At 36.3% G+C, this 13,624-nt stretch overlaps 1 protein-coding gene across 1 annotated transcript; it reads left to right on the top strand.

Moving 5' to 3' along the window:
• The first annotated feature begins 7,236 nt into the window (after window positions 1-7,236).
• Window positions 7,237-9,331, top strand: LOC100666695 (olfactory receptor 2W1-like). The gene has a single exon (XM_003422188.3). It carries the CDS (start codon window positions 8,381-8,383, stop codon window positions 9,329-9,331), a length of 951 nt encoding a protein of 316 aa, XP_003422236.2. The 5' UTR covers window positions 7,237-8,380.
• The last annotated feature ends 4,293 nt before the right edge of the window (window positions 9,332-13,624 follow it).

Raw genomic sequence — 13,624 nt, forward strand, 5'->3', positions numbered from 1 at the left:
TAAGGTAGACATGTAACATGAAAACCTGTGTACATTTTGGTTTTTCAAAGGAAAATTGAAGATTTGCTCATGGTAGATGTAAACTGTAAAATTCAATTGTAGTAGGAAATACATGATTACTTTCAATAAGTTATTTTAAATAAAAGGAGAGGTACAGAAAGCTTGACTAAAATGGGAAGAGAAAAAAATATATGAATGAAAGTAAGACTTTAGTCAAAGTGAGTAGTTTCAAGTACCTAGATGTTACAATTTTGAAAGACAATGAATGTACAAATGATTGATTTTTTGTTACTTGTTTTTTTATTAGCAGCATTATTAATAACATTTATAGAATATATAGATATGCATATATATGTATGTGTATATGTATATGTAACCCACTACTGTCAAGTTGATTCCAACTCATAGTGACCCTATAGAGTAGGGTAGAATTTCCCCATAGTGTTTCCTAGGCTGTAATCTTTATGAAAGCAGGCTGTCACCTTTCTCCTGCCAGAGAGGCTGGTGGGTTCCAACCGCTGATATTTTGATTAGAAGCCAAGTGCTTAACCACTATCCACCAGTGGTCCTTATATGTATACAGGTATACACAGTATATATACACAAGTACGCACTCACACACGTATACATATATTCATAACAGAAAGGTTTGAAAGGAGGAAAATACTTCTCATATGTTTTGTCAGGTACCAGTGTGAACTCTCCCCAAATTGATAAAAATGAATAATTTTGCAGCATACAGACCCCTGAATTGATCAAAATAGTGATAGCTAATGCCCGTTTGGATGACTACTGTGTGATGGCCAGTGTTAAAGTTATTTAGTCCTCACACTAATCCTACAGTAGGCACCATCACAATTTTCCTGTTAAGTATGAGAATCCAAGGCACCTTGTCGGAAGAAGAAGAACAAAACTCAGACCTGTATGGGCTGATTTTATTGGTATTCTGTAAGGAGTCTAAGGAACTTGTTTAATTCACATAGCTGGTAAACGGAACCACCAGAATTTGAGCCCAGGAACTCTGACTCTAGGAATCTATCCATCTAATCATTATACCGTACCATCTCTCAAGAGAAGAATATAATGATTACTGTCATAAAGAAAATAATTAAAATTATTTCATTGTTTGGTGATGAGAAATCATCCACATTTAAACATGCATCATGAGGCTGTCAATTTGTGCTTATGTATTAGAGTAATTATTGGTGGAATATAATTTTAACTCAGGAAACCTGTTATAACTTAATGATTATAAACTAACTCATAAAAATCTTCAGAGCATATACTTGGTCCAGGACCTAGGGTTTAAATAGTGACCTCTCAGTCACCAGCGAACTTATTGTCAAAGGCGCTGAAGTCTTTGAATCACCAACAGTGGTCATTAAGACAAAGGCATGTTAGCACTGAACAAAAATATAAATTTCTTATGTCTTCAACTTACTGTTTAGAGCTTTGGAGGTTCTCCAAATATCTTCTCTTTCACAGACAAGAAAGACCTTGAGTGTCAGAGCTTGGAGGTCAGAGACAAATATTAGAGGTACCTTGTTTACATATCTGCTCAGAGCATATTTATTTCCAAAATCAATGTGTGTACTATTAATGGTATGATTATCTTCTAGTCAGTATATGTTAAAGTTCAAGTGTTGGAATTGCACATTATTTTAGAGCAAATTTTGCTATTTGCAATACAGTTTACCAACTAGATAAATTTTTTAAAAATATATTTTCTCATTTCCCTGCCCTGTAGTTTTCTTCATATTAAATAAGTTTTGCATTTACTAAATTTGTTCTTGTGAAATATGGACTGAAATCCCCAGCTGCTTCATCAACTGGCTTTTTCTAGAGCAATTTAATGAAGTCAGTTGGATGTGGTCCTGGGTGGTTTAGATAATTTTTCTTGATCATCTGAATTTTCACACAATTTTGGGAAATTTTATTATATTTTTATTCTGAGTTGGTATCCCTGGGTGGTGCAAACGTTTAACTAATTGGGTCACAGAACTGTTGGTGGTTCTAGTCCACCCAGAAAGGGCTTGGAATCATCTGATTACTTTGTGTAATGTTTCTCCAGTGTTAAGAACTAGTATTTGCAAGTTTGTTTAAAATAGTGAGACTTTGTGGCAGGTTTCATCCTCTTATCCGAAGTCACATGTTCAACAAGGAGGAGTCCTGTCAAGAATCTGTACCTTAACACAGGTCAGGTAAACAGCAGAATTCCCTGTGGAACTGCACAGAACACGTGAGAGAGCGGCAGCCTGGGGAGCAAATGCTGAACCATGATTCTTTTTCTTCACAGTGGGCTCAACACAGGTTGAGAAGTGGACCCTCAGGGTGACTTGCTCTGGAGCACGGTGATGTAGATCTTTAGTACTTCTTAGAAAATAGTGTGCCTGAGTTGGCAAAACAATTTATTGGAGGGAGAAAGAAAACTCTATGGGCTGATTCTTCTTGTTTTCTTCAGAAATCTATGATTAGATATATATTGTAAATCTGTGCAGAAAAATCTTCTATCTATATTATGCAGGAAAGATGAAAGTTAGTCTTTATTACAAAAGGAGGACATATATCTACGCCCTTATTTATGATTTGAAACATTTTGATTTAGCAGAAATAAAAGAGGAAAACTGTAGATTAAATTGAAAAGAAGAATTGAAACATATTTATGAAGACTGTGGAGCTGGAAAGGACCCAGGTATTTTGGATCTGTTTCCAAACCTCATGTGCGTGGGAAATTATTTGCAGGCTCCCCATGTCAGTACGAGGATTTTCAGTCGGCTGTAGGGATAACGAAAATAATCAACTATGAAAATATTAAACAGCATGGGATGGACTTTAAATTTAAAAACACTTTTATTTTCGCGTTCTTATAATTGTAACTGAATTTAAATTTTACGAATTTTACACTTAAAGATTTAATTTAAATTTTAAGAAAATCTATTAAACTTTTCATGTTTATTTTGGAGCTAGGCACAATTACACACACCAACATGTGTATCAAAATAAATTCGATTTATTCAGCCCCTGCTCAGACATTATAGACCTGTAATCCTGTGTGACCACTTCTGATGCATTTCAAAGATATATGTTTTCCTTTCAGTCCACCTGGGTCAGTGGTAGATACCAGGCTCAAATCATTATTCTTGAAAAACCTATTCTGAGGACATCAACAATGTCTATCTTGAAATGACTGTATCAACTAGTATATTCAGTTAATCTGGTGAATACGTGTGCTATTGGATTATGGCCCCAGTTTGAAGTAAATTCTTTATAATATTGAGGAAATATACTTGAAATGGCATAACAAACAAAAGCCACTTTTGCATTTTATCTGACACATACACTAGTTTGATATTTAACTATAATTTTTCAATAAAATATTTTCTCTTAGTTATTTTTTAACAGAAACTTTCTGGATTTTATTTTTACCTCAGGCGGTAGGAAGTTATCTTTCTATGCTCAATAACAGGAAACTGAGGTGGGGGATTGATAATCTGTTGAATTGTTAAAAGTTTGGCAGTTCTGCTCTATCCCTGCCTGTCTTGAGGAGCTGTATCTGTATCACACTACTAAAGAATGCTGAGTTTATTAGTCGTTCAAATAGAGATAAATATTTTAAATTATGTTTTTGTCAAACAGAATAAATTGATTTTTTACTACATAGATAAAACCACAGTCTTTCCCATTAATCCCTCACCTTCTATTGTCCCATTCAGGTAACTTCACAAGCAGCCAACCTAAATTTTTAATGTAAGGAAAACGCTAACTAATACTGTTATGTGATTTTTCATTGTTATTCATAGTGTGACTTAACTTTTCCTTTAGTCAAAAATTATATCTATTTGAGGGGGGCTGCTTTAGGTTTAGGGATACAGTGAGGAGCGCTATCCATCATGTCTGCTCTTGAAGCTCCTAGAGTAACACAGGGGGAAGTAATACAGGGGGAAGGTTAAAACAACATGGACCTACATGGTGCATGGTTATAATTTCTTCTTATAATAATTGTGATAAGTAATGTTTTTGAGATGCCTTATGTGACAAGCACTGTTCTAAGCACTTTATATATATTACTCAATTATTCTTCACCCCAACCCTACATATTCTTTTTTATTTTATTGTGCCTTAGGTGAAAGTTTACAGAGCAAATTAGTTTCTTATTCAAAAATTTATACACAAATTGTTTTGTGACATTGGTTGCAATCCCTGCAATGTGTCACCACTTTCCTTCCTTGCACCCCAGGTTCCCTGTTTTCATTTGTCCAGTTTTCCTGTTCCTTCCTGCCTTCTCATCTTTGCTTTTGGGCAGGTGTTTCCCATTTGTTCTTATACACTTGATTGATCATGGTCTCCATGTGTGTTATTGTTTGTTTTTTAGTCCTGTCTAATCTTTGGCTGAAAGGTGAACTTTGGGAGTGGCTGCAGTTCTGATTTAGAAGGGTAACTAGGGGCCATAGTCTCCGGGCGTTCCTCCAGTTGCTGTCACACTGGTGAGTCTGCTCTTTTTTGTAAATTTGAAATTTTTTCTACATTTTTCTCCTGCTCTGTTGAGGATTCTCTATCGTGATCCCTGTCAAAACGGTCACTGGTGGTAGCCAGGCACCATCTAGTTCTTATGGGCTCAGGCTGGTGGAGGCTGCGGTTCATGTGGTCCATTAGTCCTTTGGACTAATATTTTCCTCATGTATTTGGTATTCTTCCTTCTCCTTTGCTCCAGGTGGGATGGGACCGAAAGATACATCTCAGACACTACTCATCAAAGTAGGATGTAGAACATTTTCTTTATGAACTATGCTAGGTCAATTGACCTGGATGTCCCCAGGACTTAGGTCCCAGATCTCAGCTCTAGTAACTCCATCCCTCAAGGTGTTTTGTGTGTTATGGAAGCTTCTATGACTGTGCCCCCTTTGTGCTCTATTTTATATATATGAATATACATTCTGTGCATACAAATATGTATGTAAAAATATCCAAAGCCTAACATATGCATATTTATGCGTGCACTTCTATACGCCCTCCTTCCCCTATACAGCATACATGTCTGTCTATGTATCTGCTTAGAAGTTATTATTTGTTTTTACTGTTCTTATATAGTTATATATGCTATAGTATAGTATTTACCGTGATTGCCTTTTTTTTTTTCCCTTGTGTTTCACTAAGTCCGTTCCTTTCCCTTGGTCAAGTTCTACTGATTTCCCCTTATTGTGTATTGCCTTTTCCTTCACCAAAGTTAACGCTTGTTTACTACTTAGTTAGTGATTTTTCCTCCCCACCCCTCCACTCCTTCATGACTATCAAAGACTGTTTCTTTCTGTGTATAAACCATTTCCTGCGTTTTTATGATAGTAGTCTCATACAGTATTTGTCCTTTTGTGATTGACTTACTTCACAGAGCATAATGCCCTCCAGATTCACCCATGCTGTAAGATGTTTTGCGGATTCATCATTGTTCTCGATCATTGTGTAGTATTCCATTGTGTGTATGTACCATAACTTGTTTATCCATTCATCTGTTGATGGGCACTTAGGTTGTTTTCATTTTTTTGTTATTGTGAATAATGCTGCAATGAACATGGGTGTGCATATGTCTATTTGTGTGACAGCTCTTATTTCTCTAGGATATATTCCTAGGAGTGGGATTGCTGGGTCATATGGTATTTCCTTTTCTAGCTTTTTAAAGAAGCATCGTATTATTTTCTCTAGTGGTTATTCCATTTTATATTTGCACCAGCAGGGTATGAGACTTCTAATCTCCTCACAACCTCACCAGTATGTATTGTTTTCTGAATTTTTGATCAGTTTCATTCTTGTAGAGGTAAGATGGTATCTCATCATGGTTTTTTTTTTGCATTTCTCTAATGGCTGATGATCGCAAGCATCTTTTTATGCATTTGTTAGGTGGCTGAATGTTCTATTTGGTAAAGTGTCTGTTTACGTCATTTGTCCATTTTTTGATTGGGTTGCTTGTCTTTTCATTGTTGAGTTGTTGACATTTTCTGTATATTTTAGAGATTAAACCTTCATCAGATATGACATTGACAGAGATTTTTTCCCAGTTTGTAGGTTCTCTTACTGTTCTCTTGGAAAGGTCTTTTGATGAGCGTATCTATTTAATTTTTAGGAGATCCTAGTTATTTAATTTATCTTCTAGAGTCTGTGCATTTTTAATTTTGCCTACTATATTTATGCCATAAATTAGGGCTCCTAGTGTTGCCTCTATGTTTTCTTTCATGAACTTTACAGTTTCCATTTTGACTTAGTTTTTGTGCATGGGGTGAGGTATGAATCCTGTTTCATTTTTCTGCAAATGCATATCCAGTTTTCACAGCACCAGTTATTGAAGAGATTATCTTTCTCCATTTAATGGACATCGACTTTTTGTCGAAGATCAGGTACCCATTGGTGGGTGGATTTATTTCTGCGCTCTCAATTCTGTTCATTTGGTCTACGTGTCTGTTATTGTACCAGAGCCACGTTGTTATTGACTACCATAGCTGTTAATAGTAGGTTCTGAGTTTGGGTTGTGTGAGGCCTTACGCTTTGTTCTTTTTGTAATGTTTTATTTATCCAAGGGTTCTGTGCCTTCCATATACATTTGGTTATTAGTTTTTCCATCTAGCTAAAGAATGTTGTTGGAATTTAGATTGGGGTTGTATTGTGTCTATAGATTGTTTTGGTTAGTATTGATATTTTCACAATGTTAAGTCTTCCTACTCACAAGCATGGGATATTTTTCCATTTAGGAAGGTCTCTTTGGGTGGGTCTTCTGGTTTCTTGCAGTAGCATTTTGTAGTTTTCTTTGTATAAGTCTTTTACATCCCTAGGTAGATGTGTTCCTAAGTATTTTATCTTTTAGGGGGCTATTGTAAATGGTATTGTTTTTCTGATTCCCTTTTTGGAGTTTTCTTCATTAGTGTGGAAGAATACAACTGATTTTGGTATGTTAGTCTTATACCCTGCTGCTTTGCTGAATCCTTTTGTTAATTCCAGTCACTTTCTTGTGGATTCTCAAGGATTTTCTATTAATAGGATCATATCACTTATGAATAGGTATAGTTTTACTGCTTCCTTACCAATTTCGATGCCATTTATTTTCCTTTCTTGTCATACTGCTCTAGCTAGGAGTTCTCGTACAATCCAATCCTACATATTTTTATTGTCCCATTTTTAAAGATGAGAATACTGATCCCAGAAGGATTATGTAACTTGTCTGGAATTACACAGCTGAAAAACTGGCAAAGATTGGATATGAACACAGGCTTTCTGGCTATACTCTTAAGCTCCATGTTATACTGGCCGTCTGTAAGAGTTCCTTCTGCGTGATATAATGGAAAAAGTAAAAGAGATTGTGCATTCAGGGGATTCCACTTCAAACAAGAAATATTTACGTAGTAGCCTAAAGAATGAGTATAAGTTGCCCAGAGAAGAAGGGGAACGGTTCTGTAACACTTTAGGTGGGAATGAGCCTGACCTGTCAAAAAACTCAGAAAAGGCTAGTAGTGAATATGGGTAAAGTGATCTGTGAGACAAGAATGAGGCCAGGAACCAAATTGTGAAGATTCATCTCGACCATCTTAAAGAATCTGAATATTCCTTAAGTGTGATGGAAGGCCTTTGGCAGCTTTTAAGTATGCAAATGAGATGCTTTTATTAAATCTTATAACAATATAAAGGGATAAACCTGAATGTAAAGGTGAAATTAGCAGAATCTAGAAGAGAGATGACAGTGGTTTGCATTACCTGGTGAAAATTTTAAAAAGTTAGAAGGTAGTTAACATATATTTTTGCATTCAAATTTACCAGTTTGGTGATCAGTTAGGTACTGAGGATGAGGGAGATGAAGGTGCCAAGGAAATGTGCCAGATCTTTTATACAACAAACTGGTAGATCAAAAGTGCTATTCACTAACATATGGAAAAAGAGGAACACTCTTACTTCATTCTGACATTAGCCAGTAGACAGATTTATAGGTGAACTCTCTGACCAAGTAACTAGCTTTAATGAGAATCATAGTGCCACACAACTTTAGAACCATATCTTTTCAAAACTCTGACATTTACTTATAAGTGAATGCTCCAAGGTCACTTAGACAAAAAATGTAGTTATGACCTCATCACCGTGAAAGAAACTGCAACAAATACCAGCTTATCTGGCTGGAATATTTTCTATCCATTTATTTTTTCCATTATTAACAGAAGCTCCCTCCCTTTGTTTATTTTTGTATGTCATTAAATCACCTAGTCTGTGCTGACAAGTAATTTTTTCTTTTTCTTCCCTTCTCCTATTCCTCTTTCTTTTCCTTCTTCTCCTCTTCCTTCCCCTCTCCTTCTTCCTCCTCCTCCTCCTCCTTTTTCTTCTCAATTTAGGATTTATGTATTAAAGGACTATGGGCCAAAACAATTATACTTCTCTACATGGTTTTATTCTGCTGGGTTTCTCTGATAATCCCAAGCTGGAGATGATGCTGTCAGGAGTTGTCACCATCTTCTACTTAATTACCTTGGTAGGTAACACAGCCATCATTGTTGCATCTCTCCTGGATTCCCATCTGCACACACCAATGTATTTTTTCCTCAGGAATTTATCTTTCCTAGACCTGTGTTTCACCACCATCATACCTCAGATTCTGGTTAACTTGTGGGGACTTAATAAGACCATCACCTTTGTGGGCTGTGTCATTCAACTCTATGTTTATATGTGGTTGGGCTCCACTGAGTGCCTTCTCCTGGCTGTTATGTCCTATGATCGTTTTATAGCTATTTGTAAACCCTTGCATTATTTGGTAATCATGAACCCACATCTATGCCTCAAGATGATTATCATGGTCTGGGGTGTTAGTTTGGCCTGTTCTCTAGTATTATGTACACTTACCATGAATTTACCTAGATGTGGAAACAACATTTTAAATCATTTCTCATGTGAAATGCCAGCTATGATCAAGATAGCATGCGTAGACACAAAAGCAGTTGAAATGTCTGTTTTTGCTTTAGGTATTGTCTTTGTCCTTATGCCCCTCTTCCTTATTCTTATATCCTATGGTTACATTGCCCAAGCTGTGCTTAGAATGAAGTCCAAAGCAGGCCAACGAAAAGCAATTAATACCTGTGGATCTCATCTCACTGTGGTGTCCATCTTCTATGGAACCATCATCTACACGTACCTGCAGCCAGGTAACAGCACCTCCAAAGACCAGGGCAAGTTCCTCATGCTCTTTTACACCATCATCACTCCAAGTCTCAACCCCCTCATCTACACCTTGAGGAATAAAGACATGAAGGATGCACTGAAGAAACTCATAAGAGTTGCTTATGAATCTACAAAAATGAAGAGGAAATAAAAATCATAGAAAAATGTTAATGTAAATAAAGCTATGAAATAATGTCTTCTAATTGGCTTAATTTTTAATGAGCCACCTGAGGAAGCAGGAGCCATACAAAACAGACCTCTTGAGGATGTGGAAAAGAAAGTGCCTGGTTTTTTAGAGGCAGCAGTGGCAGATTTCTGTTGCCCAGGCTTGAAAGGTATTTTAAATTATACTTTACAATTATCATTATGGAAGCTGCAGTCAAGAAATGAAACAACGCATTGCATTGGGCAAATCTACTGCAAAAGACCTCTTTAAAGGGTTAAGAAGCAAAGATGCCACTTAAAGGACTAAGGTGTGCCTGACTCCAGCCATGGTGTTTTCAATCACCTCATAGGCATGCAAAAGCTGGACAATGAATAAGGAAGACTGAAGAAGAATCGATGCTTTTGAATTACAGTGTTGTTGAAGAATATTGAATATACCATGGACTGCCAGAAGAATGAACAAATCTGTCTTGGAAGAAATACAGACAGAATGCTCCTTAGAAGCAAGGATGCTTGTGAGGCTGGTGCAGGACTGGCAGTGTTTTGTTCTGTTGTACGTAGGGTTCTATGCTTTGGAACCAACTTGACAACACCTGATAACAACATTATTATTATATTTTGCTTGTTTAGAGAAATGTTTTGCATATTGATCTTGACAAAGGCAAACTCCCACACAGTCAACTTGTCATCTGCAAATACTGATTGCTTTATCCATTTGGTTGTAATTCCTAAAACTATTTCACTTTGGTAAAAACTTAGAGTGCAATGTTGACTATTAGAAAGAGAGAGAAAATTCTTGATTTTATTTCTAATTTTAAAAGGAGAAAGTTTTTTAAAATATCACCAACTAAATGTTTGCTACAGGTTTTAGGTAAAGATATTCATTTTAAGAAGGCTTAATTCTCATTTCATCAAAAGATTTTCTCTCAAATGAATGCTGAATTTTACCGAATGCTCTTTTAGGAATTTATTAAAGTGACTAAAAATTTTCCCTTTAACATATTAGTGTTAATTTGGTGGACTACATTGGCTGATATTATTATCCTTGCATTCCTAGATGATACCACACTTGATTACAACCCATTTTTTTTTTCTGTTGAAATCAAATGGCTAAATTTGTATTTATGATTTTGGTATTTATCCTCATGAATGAGTTTATCCTATGTACCTTTCAACTGTTTCGTTTTGTTTTGTTTTCTCCTCATGGTTGTTGTAATCTTATGAAAGGATTTGGATAGCATGTGTTCTTTTTTCCTAGACTCTGAAGTGGTTTTTTAATTAAAACCACTAATGATAGGGACTCTCTCTGTTCCAAGACAGTTTGGTTTAAAATGTACTGTCATAATGAAATACCAGTCTGACATTCTGTTTGAAGTGAAAACAAAAAGTTCTACTGTAGGAAGTGTTTTGCAAAATGGGACACATTATGGCATCTAAGCAGGGTACAACAATTTCTGACACGTGAGAGGAGAAGAAAGTTTTTATGGGTGAAGTGAACAAAGGCTGCATGCTTGCATTCTTCTTACCATCAGTAAGTCTATTAGTTAACACCCTGGTGTGTTGAAGAAGGTGTTCTGTCAGGAAAAATTGAATGAACTTTCTGTTAAAACTGCATATTTGTCTCTCCCTTTTATCTTAAAGCAACAAAGAAGCTATGCTTCTGCTTCTCTTGTTTCTGATTCTAAAGAAAATGCTTTCTTTGTATTACTACAATTTTTGTTTGTTTGTTTTAAGATTCTTTCTGTCAAATTAAGGAAGTTCCTTCCAATCTGTATTCTGGTGAGATTTCTTTTTCTCTTTTAAAAATCATGAGTGGATGTTGTATTTTACCAATGCATATCTACATCTACTGAGAGAGTCTTTTTCTTTAGCATGTTAGTGTTGGAAATTATATAGATTGATATTCTAATATTAAATCAGACTTCCATTTCTAAGATAATCCCGAGATGATATTGGTATTATATCCCTTTCATTCATTGAATTTGCATTGCAGCTATTTGTTTATTTATTTTTTTTTTAGTCCAGAAATTAGCCTTTAAAATTCCTAACTCTCATCTTCACAGTATAATTATATAACTCTTGGATTGATTTATATTCAGGATTTACATTATTATGCCTATTTAAATATTATTCCCAGCTGAACAGCTTAGTTTAAAATAACATTTCCTTTCTTATATAGCTTTTCTATTTTCAAATTTTATAATTGTCTTATCTTTTTGTTTGCTTAGTTTACTATGCACTTCTCATTGATTTATACTCATTGACTAACAAATGTAAATGTTTCCTCAATACTGAAATAATTAATATATGGATTTCATTTTCCTTTTCAAAACATCTCAGTGGGCCGTTCTGCATTCTGCTTTCTCTGAACTGGTGTTCTCTTGGACCTTTATAGGACTCTCATCCTGTGATCTCTAACTATCTCCTTTGCTGTATTTTCTTTAATCTTAAAAAAATTAAGTTTTTCCCTTGCTGACTGCATTGAATATTCTTTTTCTAGATCCATGACTTATTGCTTGGTGCAGCACATCTTCTAATGGGCTTGCAAGACACATTTTTAAAAGACTTTACATGTCTGAAAATGTCTTCATTTTATTCTGATGCTTGACTGATAATTTGGCCAGGTATAGAAATTCAGGTGGAAATCATTTTCCAACAGAATTGTGATGGCGTTTTCCCAGTGATATTACAGCTTTGAAGATGGTTGTTAAGGATGATGGCATTATTAATGGCAGCTTTTGTACTTTAGAATTCCGAAATTTCATCTGGTTTGAAAAATCAACGGCCAATTAAGACAGGAAACAAAGGCCCTGAGATTGGAGGGTGTCTGAGGAATAGCAAAGAGACTGGTGTGATTAGAGGACAAGCAAGTAAAAACGAAGTAGTCTACACTATCAGGGAGGTAATAGGGGGTTGAGTGTGGAATCTAGAGACTTAGTAAGACAGAGAACAGAGGGGCCCCCAAATCTGCAAACACAGTAACAAGTAACGGGCCTGGGCACAGAAACAAAGCCAATCCCCAGAACGATGGGACAGGGTATCTAAAAATAGCCTGCAAACTTCTTTAAAGTTGCCTTTCAGAAGCAGCTGGAGAAAACCAGGCCCAGGGACGTGCCCAGAACACCCACCTGTGATCGCTGAGTGACCTTCCACCAGGGGCAGTGAGGGACTACAGCACCAGCCAGGGAATTGAACCTGGGAAACGAGAGACTTTTTATGGTGTGACATCCCATAATAAGTCCTGTTATGAATCCCAGAGACCTCCGGGACAGGAGCCATCTTGGAAAGCTGTTGTGCGCACACCTTAATTAACCTATCCCTGGCTGTGCCTATGAATAAATTTGAATCTCCCTTCCCTCTCCCCCAGCCCAAGAATTTTTAAAAACTCGGACCTTCTTTTGTTCTGTTAGACGTTGGTATGCTTTGCTCTAGGCCCTCCTCTTCTCCGCTTGCAAGCCTCTTCAATAAAGCTTTGTTTGTGTGGAAAACTACATGCCTTACCTGCTCATTCTTGACCACTGAGAGGCAAGAACCTTATTCCGGTAACACGATGATCATTTTTTAAAATGAAAAGTTATGTATTCAAGTTTAGGGAAAGTACTGTCTTTAAGAATTTTTAAATTAGGTAATACTTAATATATACTGTACCAGTTCTTTGCACCTTCAGTCTCTGACCCCATTCTTGTCCTTCTGTGCTATTCTATGTACTGTAGGGGCCTGGGACTTTGCTTGGCATATCTCTGCTGGGCATTCTCATACATCTATGGTCAGCTGATGGATTGATTGGCACCTGGGTGATCTAAGATGGCCTTACACATCTGGCATTTGGCAGGCTGTTGGCTGGGGTATCTCAGTTCTCTTTTACTTGTTCTGTCATGTAAACATAGCTTGGGCTGATTAATATGGTGGAGTCAGTGTTTCAAGTACAAGAGGAGGAGACTCAATGTGCAAGTGCTTTAAAAACTTTTTTTTAAAATTGTGGTAATACGTAAAAGAACAATTTGCTACTTTAACCATTTTTAAGGGTACAACTCAACAGTAATAATAACTTTCTCAAATTTGTGCAACCATCACCACCATCTATGTACAAATTTTTTCACTGTCCCAAATAGAAATACAGTACCCATTAATCAATAACCCCCCCTTTTCAGCTCCGCAACTCCTTTGTAACCTCTGATCTACTTTCTGTCTCTATGAATTTGCCTATACTAGATATATAAAAGGATCATACAACATCTGTCCTTTTGCGTCTGACTTATTTCAATTAACGTGATGTTTT

Source organism: Loxodonta africana, chromosome 1 (genome assembly GCF_030014295.1).
Source record: "Loxodonta africana isolate mLoxAfr1 chromosome 1, mLoxAfr1.hap2, whole genome shotgun sequence".
Classification (NCBI taxonomy): domain Eukaryota; kingdom Metazoa; phylum Chordata; class Mammalia; order Proboscidea; family Elephantidae; genus Loxodonta; species Loxodonta africana.

Coding starts and splice junctions, on each gene's coding strand:
- LOC100666695 (XM_003422188.3), top strand. CDS start 8,381: ATGGGCCAAAACAATTATACTTCTCTACATGGTTTTATTCTGCTGGGT.